The following is a 16,190-nucleotide window of genomic DNA, read 5'->3' as shown; positions in this document are numbered from 1 at the left end:
GACGCCAGCTTCAGTTCCCTATCTATGCTCTCATCGAAGCTACCAGACTCCATTAACAACAACAGTAATTTTGTCTCGCTGAACACCGGGGGGCTGCTGGTCTACTGCTGCCTCAATCAGCTGGTGGGTCAGTTTTATTGTGTGACTTGGAAAACACAAAACAACCCCTTTAAAAGCCAATGTCGCACAATAACAAGAACAAAATAACAGATGGAGGCAGCGGTAGACCAACAGCTCCTGTGTTCAGAGATGTAAAATCAGTTTTGCCTCAAGTGGTTATAAAGAGAGCGATGTAATCGCTTCAGTTCCTTGTGGAAATCACTTTCCGATAGCAATGTAAAGCAGTGAAAATACCCTCAATATAGTGTACACTTTAAACTTGATTGTTCTAAGTGTGACTCTTTTTAGGTGGCTTAACAAACACTATGTTGCTGACCAATTTAACTTCTGTTTTACAATGGATAAGTTACTCATACAACCCCACTTCAAAAGATCTGAACTAGCAAGCTGAGACTGATCAACAACCTTGGGACAAAACTGGAATCATGTTACACTGTTTCACAGAACAAAAAGCAGTAGAAAATTTAATTCAGTTTTACAACATAATTATACAATCGTGACAAGCTCCATTATCAGTCTTCACGTGATTAATCCAGCATTTAATATAAAAAGCACATTCACACAAACACATACTGTATTGCACACATTCTAACTACAATCTCACATAATAGCATGGACAAAACAATAGCGTGATTCTTTTTAAAACAATCTGTACATGGTTTCTTCCTCCACTGAAAAGTCATAGTCTGGGACAGAGAAACCGATATCAATTGATTCACAGCGGGAAACAAAAACATTTACAGTACAGTTCACAGGTTGCCACAACTGCAGCTGTGCCTATTTAGACTTCCTTCGTTTGGCCTGGGTGGGGCTGGCTCCAGTTTCTGTTAAAAGGAGTGTAGAAGTGTATGAGGAATAAGGTAGTATTGACATGATAGGCACAGTGATTGATGTTCTGTCTTATAAAGAAGCAGTGTGTAAGATTCATAGGAGTAAGTCGCATCTAGTGAGGAAGACTGCAGACTGCAACCAGCTGAAACTTCTCCAGTGTGCATAAAGAAAACTCCCGCTCAAGATTCCTTAAGTGTCAATTGTTGAGGTTTTTTACGGTGGGCCAAATTATCTGCACCGGTCTCTTTCTCTCAAAAACAAACAGAGCTGGGGACTTGGCAGCAAAATCACTGAATAAAGCAGTTTTATATTACAAATCAGTGTTTCTCCAATGCTGTTTGGCACGCTGCTGACAGGCCATTAACCCAGCGCCTACTAATGTTTGCTCACCTTTTGTTTTGCTCTGACAACTTAAGATCCAGATGTTCTGATGTTGTTGTTTTTTGACTGCAGTTTACAAAGCAAAACATAAAATAAACTACAATAGTCTTTTGTACCTCCACGAAATCAGGTCGTAAGGGTCTTACGTATGAAAAAAAGTAATCTTTTCATAAAAATAATTTAAAATATATCTATCCACTCCTCAAATGTGGGGGGTTCAGGAAGCAACCAGTGCCTTGTGAGGGCTTTCTTGCAAGCAAATACCAAACATATTTGTCAGAACGCTTTGCCTTAAAATCCATACATCCTAAATATAATGTAGAAAATTGCAAAGGAAGATCAGCGTTGAGTATCTTTGTAAGTGCTTTATGAAGTTGTGTCCAGAAAGGTCTGATCACTGGACACTCCCAGAACACATGCCAGTGACTGGCCTCCTGAAACCCACACTGTCTCCAGCACTTGGCGTGTTCTGGAGGTTTTTAATCGGGAGCCAAGTTATCCATAGCGGTCTCTACCTCTCCAAAACAAATGGACTGGTGATATAAACCAGTGAAACACTAATTAATGTTTCAACAACGCTTTTGTCACAGAGGTGCTGCCAAATACGGTGGCTGACACGAAAACGTGAGTGGCCCTATCTACAGTCAATGTACCATTTGTCCGATCTGGGCTACTGTAGAAACATGGCAGAACAATATGGTGGACTCAGTGGAAAAGGACCTGCTCCCTAAGTAGATTTAAATGACTCATTTTAAGGGTTACTTAAGACAAATCTTATTGTGAGTTGATTTAACACTAGAAAACATTATATTATGTTCAATTTCTGCCAAGATATCCTATTAAATCTTACACACTGGACCTTTAAAGCGGCATATGTTTTTAAGTTACCTTTCACAGCAGCACTGGTTCCAGGCCTTGCTGATCTCTTCCTAATGCCGCTGTCTGCTACTGGCTCCTCCTCCACCTCCTTCTCTGCCCGGGAGCTGCGTCTGCTCGGTCCCTTGGGCTTCTCCACAGCCGCCCTGAGAGGACCAGATAGAAAAACAACAAACAGCAAGGAGGGAAGGACGACACAAAAGATGTGTTACTAAAGACGCAAGGGCATGAGTTAACTCTGCTCTACTCAGAGAAGGATATAATACCACGCTGGACTCTTGCTGTTTTTCCTCGTCTACCACAGATACTGTCCGTCTTCATCCCGACAGCATCCACTACGTCGACATGATCACTGCTTGTGTCTTTGCAGTGCAAACATTAAAATACATACCTTGGGACTAAGTTGATGGGCGTCTTTCTTTTCTTTGCCCATCTGTGATAGAAGTGGAAAAACAGCGGTAAACTATAAACTGTGCTGAACAAACATGGCTTCACTTCCCCATCATATAATTACAAACCCCAGGAGAGAAAAAAATGCGGCTATAAGGGTCAGTGGAGTGGTGCAAATTTGCTTGGTGATAGGCTCTTCTTTGTTTAAACTTCTGACATGCATTAGTATATTTATATTGTTGCATGCCAATCATACATACCAAGTGCTGAGGCCACGTGGCTCATTGTTTTCGCCATGTACCTCCTTGGCCAACCAAATGAATTCCCTGAGTTTCAGTAGAGTTAGAAATATCTAAGCATTTCTCCTTCCAGAGTGCAGGTCTTAAGACTAGGCCAACTTTTCAGAGATCAATAGTAAGGGATACCTTAAGAGACCCTAGCACACAAAGCATCACCCAGCTAATCAACAATACAGCTGTCGAAAGAACACAAATGTTATAAGGAGTCTTACCCTTGCTCGGAACCTGTCGAGACCTCTTCACCTGAACGGGACAGGAAATAAGTTATTTCTGTGCCACCTAGTTCCAAGTGGCATATGGAATTGTTCTTTGAAACACAAGTATTTTTAACTTCTTAAAACAAAAATGACCACACTTACCTGTCTTCTCACTGGCAGCAGGTTCCTGGGACTGTGGGACTTCTTGTTGAATAGGTGCTAGGGACAAAGGATTATATAGTTCAACTCTCGCATTTGAATATGTGCAACAAATTTTTAGTTAGGAATATGTATCACTGACTACGTTTAAATGCACAGCACAGTCCGAATAAGGCCTTTTATTTTTGGAATGAAGAATTTTCCGATAAAGACGTGGATATGCTGATATTATTCAGGTTTTAAAGAGTGCACTGGAACGGTGCATCTCAATTGGGGTTTTTACTGCAGTTTGTGACACACGGCCTCTTGTGTTTTGTACAAAAACAAACTAACCATAAGTTTGCAAGGCTCTGGTAAAGATGCATTCTCAAAAGAAAAGCTCGCATTTCTGGTCAGAAGGAGAGACATGCCTACATTTTTGGACACCAACAAGTTTTTGAATGTGCAAAACTACCGCAAAACCGACCTTTTCAAGACGTGGTGGTTGAAGGAAAGGAAAAAGAGGAAGGTGGTGTTCCCATGGTAAACAGCTTAGTAGTAATATTGACTTTTTTGGAGTAAGGACAAGAATGTAATATTTTGTGCATGCAAACGTAGTCACTGATTGCTAAACTAAAACCACACAGATGGTGGTTATATTACTGTATGTAAGGTGTGATGCAGAAGGCTTGTGCAACTGTCAGTCCTCTATTATCACCACCAGTTAGCAATGTTTTTTTTTCCTTTTTAAACAAGAAATATCAGGAATACCAAATGTTCTATGTAACTGTATAAACCAAGGAAAGATTTAAACTTCACGTTGCCTGATACTTGCTTGAACAGACCAAGGATCATGGCTTCAATATGGTCATTATTTTGTTTAGTTGATAGGTTATGCGTTTACCTGGGGTGGTCTGAGTGGTTTCAGCAGATGCAGCAGTTGGTGGCATGGGGTTCTCCGTAGCTGGGGGGTCCGACTGAACTTGTGGAACTCCGTTGGGGTTAGCAACAGGAGAGGATGTGGTTGGGGTAACCTCCAGAGCAGATCCAGATCCAGCAACAATTGAAACAATGGACGGTACAGGACTTTGTACAAGAGCAACCGTAGAGGGCAAAGTAGCAGAGGAGACACCAGTGGTAGCACCAACTACAGTGACAACAGGAGTTTGAGAGGTTACAGCCTGGGCCTGGCTAGAGACTGCAACTGGTGCAGGCACTGGAGCCTGAATAACAATCTGAGTAGGAACAGCCACTTGGCCAGGGACTGGGATTGGAGAGGAGGCAGCAGGTGAAGTGATGTTGTTTGAAGCAGCAGTAGCAGTAGTAGTATGGGGAGCTAGTGCGTCAATCTGAATGGCAGGATTAGCAGGAGGATGAAAGACCTGTTGAGGCACAGCCCCAGTGGGCCCCTGCGTAGGCCTTTCTACAGGACTCTGCTGGGAATCAGTTGGACCAGAAACAACTGCAGCAGGCTGTGCGGATTTACTTTTCACTTGGGCAGTGGGAGATGGAGACATGGGACTCTTTCGAATGGTGTTAGCGGCTCCAGGGCTAGAGCAGAGAGGAGGTGAAGCTAGGGGTGGCTGAAAGGGAGATGATGTTGCAGGGCTTGGATGGGGAGATGGCTGCTGGACTGGGAGACTAGGTTTCTGAGCAGAACTGGTCTCACCTAGATTTTCTGTTTTGGGAGCCCCTGGGTTAATTTGCTGAGGAGCTGGGGGAGTTCCAACTGGGACTGATGAGGACACGCTAGTGGCAAGCTGGATCTGTCCAACAGCACTTCTGACAGGCTGAGCACTGGTCATGTTAGTCCCTGAGGACTGGGTGGAGCTTGGAGCAGGAGAAAGTTGGATATTTGTAGTGGACACTTGTATAGGCCCAACCATGGTGACTGACTGTGATACCATAGTGGTATTGGGAGTCACAGATGCACCTGGGACCTGGAAAATTGGGTTGATAAATACAGGGGTGGTGAGAAACTGAGGAGGTCGGGGGACTGGGGCCTGCTGCCGGATGTCCTGAGGTCTAATGTTCTTGTTAGGGACAGCCACCATGGTGGATACCATAGATGTGGGTGCCTGAGGAGTAGTGGCAGAGGTGATGGGGTTAGAGGTGACAAATACAGTGATCTGGTTGGGGGAAATTGTGCTAGAGGAGGCAGGGATCTGTATAACTGAGTGAACACTTGTCACAGGTTTAGGACTGGGGCTTGGTTTTAGGGAAGAGGTGGCAGGGTTTAGAGCAGAGCTGGAGTTAGAACTGGTACTAACAACTGAAACAGGACTGCTTTGACTGGAAGTGACTTGGTTGGGGCTTACACTTGTGGTGGCATTAGTGTTAGTACTGAGAGTGGGGCAGAGGGAAGGTGTTGGGTTTACATTCGGACTGGGACTGACACGGGATTTGTCAGGACTGGCGACAGGATTCTGGCTAAGGTTGGGGATAATATTAGAGGTCAAGTTAGTGCTAGGGTGCGAGCTGGAAATTGACACAGGCTGCAAATTAGGACTGCTGGTAGGGACTGGGACAGCAGGTTTGGGTTTAGCTTCCGATTCATTTATAGTGGCAGTGGTAGCAACAGCAGCAGACATGTCTGTACTCTGGGGATTACTGTGGAGTGCTCTCTCTTGCTCCAAAGCAGACTTGGGGCTGTCCTTTCCCATGACATCCCTACCAGTATTACTCTGTATTGGCCGATGAGGCATGTTAGGGATACCCGAGTTATCCAGTAACTGGTTGAGGGAGGTTGGAGCTGCCCTGAGAGAAGGCGAGGCCTCGGAGTCCTGCATAGCTGTTGTGTGTGCTGGGTGCCTATCAACTGTGCCAGCCTGCAATTCCAATTCAGGTTTGGGCTGCTGAGGCACAGGGAAACGAGGACTTGCCATTCTGGGAGCTGATAACTCCCTCAATGGCTGTGGTTGGGGCTGAGACTGAGGCATCTGTCGCTGCTCTGCTGTCATTATTCCCTGACTTTCCCTGACTCCCTCAGCAGGGTTACCTTGCATCCCGTGGAAGGGGCACTGGGTCTGCTGTGTTTCCATGCCCACACTTACTTGTGAAGGCATAGATACTGGACTTGGCGGTACTGATGTGGGGCTTAGCATCATGGTTTGCCCTTGAGGGTTGACCAACTGCTGCTGGGGGGGAGGGCAGCTGATGGCCATCTTTGTCCCCTTTTGTCTCCCTGGACTTGGGGTGGCTGACTTGCGGCTAGAGGCTGGACTTGACCTCCGACTATTGCTAGGACTTGCCCTCTTACCCTGCCCTCCAGGCTGCTTGTCTTGTTTAGCGCCTGCTCCTCCTGCTCCTGTAGGGAAAGGCTGTTGACTGTTGTTAGTGTTACTTCCACCCACACTGCCATTGTTGTTGCTGCCTGGTAAAGTTAAGCTAGGAGGGGCCTGCCCAATGGCCTTCAAAGTTGTTGGGTTAAGACCTTGCTGATCAAATCCCCTGTTTAGGTTAGGCTGCCTGGGAGGTAAAGGAATGTTGATTTTAGGAGGAAAGAGCCCTGCAATGGAGGCATTTAGCCTCTCGGGTGAGAGGTTGATTTCAGAGGGCTCAGTACTGGGTGGACGATTAGTTGGGGTGAGGGGATGGTGGTACGGCCTGGGGCTGGCTCTGTTGGGGGTTTTGGGCCTGGAGCTCTGTGAGGTTGTGGGGACACTGGGGAAATGAAGGCCAGGCATGGGGCCTCCTTGCTGAGGCTGACTAGGTAACTGTTGCTGGGGACTGGCTCCGGTGTGTTGGGGCATTGGTGATGGACCAGGACCTTGCTTCATCATATGAGTGTTGGTGCCCTGGTTAGCCATCATCTGTTGGGTCCCATTACCAGGCTGCACCCCAGTTTCTGGGCCACCAGGTCTGTCCTGCTTCAAGTGGGCCCCGGCAGAGGCCTCCTCAGATCCAGTGCCTTGAGGGCCCTGCCCTACATCAGGATGGGACATTCTTCGTGCAGCACCTGCAAGCTAGAAAGAAGAACAAATATAAACATGAAGAGTTCACTCCCCAGAAAAAAAATAAGTGCACTCACAAATAAAATTCAAATCAAGAGATACAACTGTCAATTTCATGTTGACACATGCTGCAGCACATGGCCCCTTACCTGTGGGTTCACCATCAGGGGCATCCCTCTGGCTTTGTCAGGTGACGGCGGTACCCCTCCATGCCCCTGAAGGCTGATCATTACAGGCATGTTGCCTTGTTGTGACACTGGAAGCCTCTGCACCTCGGGCGGATTGCCCATGCCCCGAGGAGGAAGCTGCCCTCCTGGAGGAATGGACATGCGATTCTTTGCCTGCTCCTGCTGTATCTTCAGCATCATCATCATCTGCTGTTGTTGCTAAAATGCAAAGTGGACATCATCATTAATTATGCATACATAAACCATTACCCACTGTGTTGATACCAAACACTGTCACTGAGGTACTTGATAAAAACAATACCTGCTGTTGCAGGTGTGGCTGTTGAGTTTGCTGCTGCTGCAGCTGATGCGGGTGCATCTGAGGCTGGCCTTGACCTGGTGTTTGCGGCCCTGTCATCCCCTGCTGCCCTGGAGCATTCTGGAGACCCTGCATCTGCATCTGTTGCATCTGCTGCTGTTGCTGCATCTGCTGTTGCTGCTGCTGCTGTTGTTGTTGTTGCTGTAATTGTTGCTGCTGTTGCTGTTGCATTTGTTGCTGTTGCATTTGTTGTTGTATCTGCTGCTGCTGCATTTGTTGTTGTTGTTGTTGTATCTGCTGCTGTTGCATGTGCTGCATTTGTTGTTGCTGTTGTTGTTGCTGCTGCTGTTGAGATGAGATAAAATGTTATTGTCTGCTCACATGGTAATTTGTCTTGCATCAACATGCTCTGAACAATCGGCAGAAGAACATTAAACACATCTACAAGATCACCCTCCAGCAATCATCAAAAAGATACATTATGCAACAGACCTGCCAATGGACACCTTCATAACATTCATCCTATACTCAAAAGAGATTAACCTTGTGCTAGTAGAGCAAGACGGTGGGCTCGATTGTCAATCATCAGACGCACTGCTTCTAGTCGCTTTTCTTCTTTACACACACACACACACACACACACACACACACACACACACACACACACACACCTGACTAAGGATGGGAATCGAGAACCAGTTCCTGTTAAGAACCGGTTCCAACTGGTCCAATTCATCAACATCATTAGCCTTTATGCTTAACGATTCCCTTATCAATTCTTTTCATTACGCCGAATCTATGCTCGTCAGTCAGCTCGTCAGCTTGTCAGTGAACGGGCGTTGAACAACAAAGAAGACATAATGGCAGAGAGACAGAAGCGGTCAAAGCCGTAGCTTCACGGCTTGTTGTTGTTAGCCTCCCTGGAGCTGTTAGCTCACTGTGGAGCTTCGGCACATCCCTGCTCCCGTTGTCGGATTTCATGGGAACACCGAGGATGGTAAGATGAGGGCAGTTGAATTGATTTGCACGCTATTTGTTGTTATAATATGCTGGGCTAGCTGCGTTAGATGCCTCACCTGAGTTAGCTGCACTAGCTGCGTGGTGTTGACACACTCAGGCTGGGGATGCTTTTTTTCAAATCTTTCTCATCATCTTTCTAAACTAGACCATAGCTTTAAGGTTCATAATAAAACTGAAAGCAGATGTATTGGGTTACAAACAACAGGAGGTGACATCATGAATTCACAGGAGGAAGCGATAAGGGTATCGATAAAGAATCGGATCGATAAGCAGAATAGATAATGGCATTGATATCGATAAAATCCTATCAATTCCCATCCCTACACCTGACCAAACCCAACCCAAGCCCAGCGGAGTTTGTTACCTGACATAGTTACTGTTTTGGACAGTATGTAAATGACCATCAAAAGACTGCTGTTATGCACAGACAAACACGCTGCTTGCACAGCACTTAACTTAACACAACTTCCAGCACTTAAATAGATCATAGCACGAAACAGCAGCATGTCAAGTGACATGTCACCAGATAAGCAGCGCCCCCTTATTCATTCTCACCTGTTGTTGTTGTTGCTGCTGCTGCTGCTGCTGCTGCTGCTGTTGTTGTTGTTGTTGCTGCATAAACTGCATGGGTACCTGCTGCAACACTCTCTGGTCTCCAGGTTGGCCAGGAAAGCCTAGGTAAAATGCAGAAAGGCATACGTGCACAAATTAGTGCACAGTATAAATGTTGAAAAATAAAGCATACTGTAATGTTGCTAGAACTTAAGAACTAGCTCATTCTAAATAATTTACCTGCAGGTCTGTTGGCAAAATCTGGGAGTTTCTGGCTTGAGTTGTCTAAGGCCAAACTCTGTTCACCACCCAGATTTGGCAGTTCAGAATCCTCCATGCCAGCAGCCACATCAAGACCACTGTGAAAAAAAAATAGATGAGGCTGTATCAATACATTTTTGTAACAGTGATATAACTTAATTCAACTGTCCACCATGGCAAAAACAAACCTGTAAGAAAGACAAATTATTACCCAAGTCCCTCTACTTGCTGTTGTCCATCTCCCTCTTTGGGCTTCTTCTTCCGTGCAGGTTTCTTCTTTTTGGGTTTGGCTTGATTGGCCCCGCCTGCTCCCTGTTTTCCTCCAGGCCCAAACTGGCTGGCTGAGATATCACTCTGCAGCAGGTTGACCAGCAGTGGGCTAGTCAGTGTTACATCCTTGCTGACGGGAAAGCCCCCTGGCTGTACACAGGGTCCCCCCATCTGCATCTGACCTGGGAACTGTGAGTTAAAGTTCATGCCATGACCTGCAAAGTGGCCATTTCCCATCTGCATGTGCTGAGGGCCTCCCATCATGCCTTGCTGCTGTGCCTGCATATCAGGGACCATCTGTTGGACCCCCAAGTCCCCTGTGCCACTATTAGGATCTCCCAAAGGATGTGGGTGTTGTTGAGCTGCCTGTTGTTGTTGAGCTGCCTGTTGTTGTTGTTGTTGTTGTTGTTGCTGCTGCTGCTGCTGCAACATGGCCTGTTGCTGTTGTTTCTGCTGCTGTAACTGCTGCTGTTGCAACTGTTGTTGGATAAGAGGATGACCAGCGGGGAGCCTCATTTGTTGCCCATGCATGCCCATGGCTTGATTAGGATTGCCAGCGATAGGAACCTGCTGGGGCTGTTGCTGGTTCATCTGCTGGTGTTGCTGTTGTTGCTGCTGCTGCAACTGCTGCTGTTGCAGCTGGTGCTGTTGCTGCTGTTGTAACTGCTGTTGTTGAAGTTGAGCCATTTGCTGCTGCTGTTGTGGAGTCAGCTGCTGAGGGCCAACTTGGCCCTGGAATTGAGCCATGTTACCTTGAACATTTGGAGCAGGGCCACGCATCATCTGGCCAGGCATGACCCCAGCTGGAATCTTGCCTCCAAATGCCTGCTTGTTGCCTTGCATCTGGTTGGCAACCATTTGCTCCATCATGGAGTTCTGTTGTTGCTGTTGCTGCTGCTGCTGTTGTTGTTGCAGGAGCATGGCCTGATGCCCTTGGCCTCCAACCATCTGACCCTGCCCATGCATCACCCCCTGGCCTTGCTGAGGCATCATTTGCTTGGGTGGGGTCATCCCTCCTCTCTGCCCTTGACTGAGGGGCCTTGAGAGGACAGTCTGACCTCCACCTTGGCCTTGAACCTTCTGGCTGGGGGAGGAGGACACGGGCTGGGCCTGATGCTGGAGGCCCATCATCTGGGTCTGGAGGCCAGGTTGTTGCTGGCCCATACTAGGCCCAGCAGTTGTACCAGGTGGCAGACCAGCCATGCTACTTTGTACACCCATAACATTGGATTGGGCATGGGGTGGACCCTGCATTGAGTTAGGTGTGGAGACTGATGGTGGAGCTCCTGATGTAAAACAGAGAGGAAAAAAAAAAATCACTAAAAGGGAAATCACAACATGCACTAAGCTCTTATGCCTTCTGCAAACTATGTTGAGACATGACCTGTCAAATTAGGCACATCAAAGCAGTTCATCAAGCCTAAATGTCAACAACCAACAGACTGCACAGCTGGAACTTAATGAGATGAGTATTAAATATTACTAGTTTTATATATGTAATAAACTGATGCACTTGGTGGCTTATGACCCAGTGCAATTACTTCCTTTAATACTCAACAGCATGAATAGTGTTTTAAAACATTATAGTGACATTCTAAATGAAGACAACATAATTTACAATATGACAGGATCACTGTGAAGTTTGTCTTAAGCTACTTAATCTCAACAAGTCTATGGTGAAATGAAAACATTGCTCATCTTTAAAATACTAGATTAAGCTGCGATAAAGGGCCCGAAAGTTGGTCGTTCATATGGCCAGTAAACAGACAACCCAATGAAGATCATTAATGTTAACTAGGCCAGCCATTATAGACTACTGGCTGTAGCATCACCAATCCTCTGTGCTGTTGACAACAATATTTGCTGATCTCAAACTTCAGGCCTACAACTATTCATTTTGCCATTACTGTATCACCATAACTTTTAAATTAGTTGTAAGCATGTTTATTTAACACTGTTTTCCTAACCTAAATACAGTAATTATGTATTTTACTAGTTACTAGTTTGTAGTTTGTTAACATCATAGAGGACAGGCAGTAGTATATATTACTCAGTTTTCATCAGTTAAAGAGCATATCATGAAACAAGAGAGTTTATTTTTCAAATGTAAATATCTTAGCACCGGTACATGTAAAAGGGGATCTTTGCCAAAAATGTTTATGATTATGTGAACAGCTAATCTTTTACCTGTGTGAGTCATCGCTTGGCTGCTCTGTAGCTGCTGACCGGCTCCTCCACCAGGGGTTCCTGGAGCGCTGGCACTCACCTGACCTTGGACAAAGTTTGGGTTCGGAAAGCCCATGGGACGCTTTGGCATGCCTGTAATCAGTATTCATTGATTTTGTTATTTTGGACATCAGAGTACTTAAACATAACATACTGTATTACAAGTGGCAAAACTATTTTTTTGACGTGCACTTTTAAGTCTAACAAGACACGGTTAGCGACAGAAACCCACCAGGGTGAACTTGGGCCCCAGGCTGTCCATGCTGGGGCATTCCCATGAATCCTTGTTGCATGTTACCCTGTTGGCCGAGGGCTGCTCTTCCTGGTGATCCAACGCCCTGGGGGAAACCCTGTGGTGTTGTAGGTCTCTGAGCCATCATGGGAGGAGTCCCTGGTGAACCCTGCTGAAAAGGAGACGAAGACGAACCAGGGGACTTGGCAGTGAGGTTGCCCTGCGGACCAGAAGTTGGTGGAAGGGGCGGAGGGGGTCTGGGCGGTCCTGCGACACCACCAGGGCCAGCCTGAGGGCCTTTAGGCTGGGGGGCAGCAAACTGACCCACTCCTGTCTGCTGCTGTTGCTGTAATTGTCCCTGACCCATGGCACTGAATACCTGCCCAGCCTGCTGGCTGCCAAATGGGTAAGGGGGCGGAGGGTGGCTGGGAGTCTGAACTGTTGCAAGGGAGGGTGGACGTTGAACCATTTGGGCTTGGGGTGGGGGCTTTCTCCAGGCAGGGCCTCCTTGTGCCGCTGGTGGCTGGAGGACCCCAGAGGGCAACTGGTTCCAGCCAGGAGGCACAGCCATCTGGCCCGCTGGGTTGAATGGAGGTCTAGGTCCGAGCTGGGAGAGCTGAGCTTGCTGCTGAGCTTGTTGCTGTTGGTGATGTTGTTGTTGTAGCTGCTGCAGAGCAGCAGGGTTGAGTGGTCTCCCACCCTGCAGAGCCTGCATGTGATGGGCAGCCTGAGGAGGCATTGGGCCTGAGGCATGGGGACCAGCCTGTTGGTGCTGAAGTTGCTGTTGCTGCTGAACTGACATACCTGGCATCATTGGATCCATCACATCTGTGGGAGATGCATGTTGCAGTTTTTTTTATTTTTGTATTGTCCAAGTTGAAAGATACTCAAAATTACAACATGCATCATTTGACGTACAAGAAGTAAAGACCTGAACCTGTCTGTGAAGATGGTCTTGGAACACGAGGGTGCATCTGTCCACTGCTGCCTGGTACCATAGCCTGACCTGCCATGCCAGGCCCCGGGGGAACCATTGCTGGATTAGGCATCCTTACTCCTCCTTATCAAATATGTGCATATTAAATAACAGACTAATGACATATTTATCAAGTGAGTAAACACTGAATAAAAAAAATAACAGATCAATAATCACAAACTAATGCAAAAAAAAAAAAATACAAATACTGCTACTACTACTACTACTACTACTAAATGCCTACCGCCCAATATTCAAGCAAAGCTTCAGTCTAGCTGATATATAAAAACCATGTGTAATCAAGTCATTAGACTAATACCTGGACCAGGCTGACCTGGAAAGCCAACCTCCATTCTCATCTGGCCAGGTGCTCCAATTGGTCCATTCACTCGGACTTCTTGTCCTCTATTTGGTCCCACAGCCACATTGATGGCCCCTTCCCCTAAAAATCAAGAGAGGGAACATCTATAACAAATATTTACAACAAGCAGTCTGGTTTGTATGATTTATTCTTAAGTGCCACAGACGTTAAAAGAAAAAGAATAAGAAAAAACCACTGTCTTTTGTATCCTGTTTTGAAGTGAAAAGGAGTAAAAAGGATAGGCTGTTACCTTCGATCTGCACAGAGAGGATCCCCAGGTCTCTGAGCTGCTGCTGGTTGTTCTGGGCCAACAGTCTGAGTCGCTCCGCAGCATCCCGAGGAATGTTGAAGGTAACCCGCACACTGTTCCACGGCTCCACATGTTGTGGCTGTAGCCTCTCAGAGCCTAAAAGTTGGACAATGGATACAAGTTGCAACTACAGTGTATACAAAATGGAATTTTTTAGAGACTACTGGTTAGAGACAGAAAAGGATGGAAAAATAAAACTGCTGTTGTAATATACAATAGTACACAGAAATTGGGGCATGTTTCAAATATGAAACACTAAATAACTAAAATAAGCATCCAGCTCTTGACTACATGTGCACATTTTGACTTTATAGTGTAATTTCTTGTTGACCTAATTACACCCAAGCAGAGGGGACTGGAGTCTTTTAACATATTCCCAAACATACATGCGGTTTGTTGACATATGCTGACATACAAACAGTGAAGTTAAAAAAACACCTGTACTGTTTTCCCCCAATATAAATAAAAGTTAAAAATTAAACTAACCCATATCAAGCATGTTTGGTATCCCACTGAGGATAGTGTCAAGTTTGTGAGTGAAGTCCTCATCTTCCATATTCCCTTGAAATGCAACAAAAACCGTAAAATCTTCCCCCTCCCCGCTGTTTTCTCCCCTGCCATCTTGCTTGTTGACTGTCTCCTCTTCTGTTACAGTGCCTCCATGGCAACTGTCAGCATCCTCCCCTGCATCCTCCCCAACACCAGAGTCCCTGTCGGAATCATTATCATGCTCCAGGTACTCTGTCCTCTGGGACAGCTGAGGTGGGGTACGTCGATGCGCCATCCTCTCCTCTTACTAGGAGTGGCGTTTGAACCGTTTTATGCTGAAATTGCACACGAGAGACACGGATCACTCATCCATCCCACACCACAAGTGTAACAGACAAGACACGCGAGAGATGACAATAAAATGTATACAAACAGCAGTGGAGCAGCGACTAACACTTGGACAGTGTATTAGATGCTGGGGTGGATGGGTAGCAAGGTTTCAGTTATAGCTTCAGGTAAGAAAAGGTCAAACAAAACATGTTTTGTTTTTTTAGTCAATACACGTCAAGTAAATAGATGACGTTATCGCAGTAACGTTAAAGCTAACACACCACTACGTTAGCGACATCTCTGCAACCGGTGATGCTAAAATCACATCAGCGCACATGTCAAATACCTACAAAGTGGACTACAAGTAGTTGGGATATCTGAAACGCTGTGCGATTTACATTAATGCCAAATCATGTTATAGTGTATTAATTCATTGCCATAATCGGAGGGCAGCTTGGTTAACATGATCGGCCCAGCAGCAGCAGCACGGGCCTTAGCGCAAATGTAAGCTAACGTAACGATGTATCACACTCAGTAGGGTGAAAACAAATTCCCCTTATCCCACGTCTTTGTGCATTTTAGTGCCAATATGAACATCACATACCATTCAAATTTATAAGTTTCAAGCAGTCACAACAGCATAAAAGAGGATAAATGTTAATGTCAAGGCGGCTCCTGCTGGCTTCTCCGACAGCTCCAGTTAGCAAACGTTAGCTAGGTTAGCTGGGTAGCATTGCGGTTAATTCCTCATAAATTAATCGAAACACAACTTATTAGCTTTCCGGTTCGTTAGTTTTAACGTGTTGAATATCATCGGCAATAAATTCCGCGTGAGAAAAGCAAAAACCTTACCGCATATATTCATCTGAAAATAAGTTTGACCAGTCGACATCTGCTAGCCAGATTAGCTAACAAAACATGAACCACAAAAAAAGACGTCAAGCTAGCGGAAGGACAAAATACTGTTTCCGGTTTTGCCTGTCAAAGAAAATCCTTGGAAGAAGCAACGTTACGTCACTTCCTTTGGCGTAAAACTAAATACTGTGGTAAAAATTGAAAAATTAAAAATGAACATTTAGTAGTTAACAAACAAATCCAGTCATCAAAATGCCGCCTTTGCAAAATCAAAGCCGTTTTTAATATTTCCATTTAGATCCAATTTTTTTTGGGTCCTTAAATCATATCATGAGCATTTTTGTTCTACCCAGAGACTTGTTTTCATTTTTCTGAGATGAATTCAAAGTTTATAGTTTCCTGTTATTTGGAGCCATGGATGCAACTAAAATACACACACAGGTGTATTGCTGCAAAGTCTCTATATAAATGTATGCGTCAAAATCTTAATTGGTGTACACATTCATTGGACATTGACATTTGTTATTAATAACAGAAAATAAATAGGCTGTGTGAAGTTTGTAAAATATAGCAGCTCAGTTTAAAAACTCAGCCTTGTATTAGTGGTATTATCACAATTATTCTACAGTAGGTCAGA

The 16,190-nt window shown here is 45.5% G+C and overlaps 1 protein-coding gene across 9 annotated transcripts; it reads right to left on the bottom strand.

The window, feature by feature from the left end:
* Window positions 1–556: 556 nt before the first annotated feature.
* ncoa6 (nuclear receptor coactivator 6) lies at window positions 557–15,651 on the bottom strand. Of its 9 annotated transcripts, none has more exons than XM_049580439.1 (18): window positions 15,551–15,651; window positions 14,366–14,703; window positions 13,820–13,975; window positions 13,528–13,650; window positions 13,164–13,292; window positions 12,233–13,060; window positions 11,962–12,093; window positions 9,716–11,060; window positions 9,484–9,602; window positions 9,247–9,365; window positions 7,675–8,016; window positions 7,335–7,571; window positions 4,137–7,197; window positions 3,257–3,313; window positions 3,110–3,140; window positions 2,600–2,641; window positions 2,221–2,354; window positions 557–944 (listed from the first exon to the last, which is right to left on the bottom strand). In XM_049580439.1, the coding sequence occupies exons 2-18, from the start codon at window positions 14,661–14,663 to the stop codon at window positions 898–900; spliced, it is 7,200 nt and encodes a 2,399-aa protein (XP_049436396.1). In that variant the 5' UTR covers window positions 14,664–14,703; window positions 15,551–15,651; the 3' UTR covers window positions 557–897. The 9 variants fall into 9 exon arrangements, 7 of the variants coding, with proteins under 7 accessions (XP_049436396.1, XP_049436397.1, XP_049436399.1 ...); XM_049580440.1 differs by having other exon boundaries at window positions 7,675–8,013; XM_049580442.1 differs by having other exon boundaries at window positions 7,675–8,010.
* Between the last annotated feature and the right edge of the window lie 539 nt (window positions 15,652–16,190).

The sequence above is a fragment of the Epinephelus fuscoguttatus genome, linkage group LG7 (assembly GCF_011397635.1).
Source record: "Epinephelus fuscoguttatus linkage group LG7, E.fuscoguttatus.final_Chr_v1".
Taxonomy (NCBI): Eukaryota; Metazoa; Chordata; class Actinopteri; order Perciformes; family Serranidae; genus Epinephelus; species Epinephelus fuscoguttatus.
This window is presented reverse-complemented; position numbering and strand designations above follow the sequence as displayed.

Bases quoted from the DNA above. Each gene is read 5' to 3' on its own strand.
- ncoa6 (XM_049580439.1), bottom strand. From the start codon at position 14,663: ATGGCGCATCGACGTACCCCACCTCAGCTGTCCCAGAGGACAGAGTAC. The intron at 12,094-12,232 runs GTGGGTTTCTGT...TACTGATTACAG, and splicing joins TGGGGCCCAAGTTCACCCTG to GCATGCCAAAGCGTCCCATG. The intron at 7,572-7,674 runs GTATTGTTTTTA...TTTGCATTTTAG, and splicing joins AGCCACACCTGCAACAGCAG to CAACAACAGCAGATGATGAT.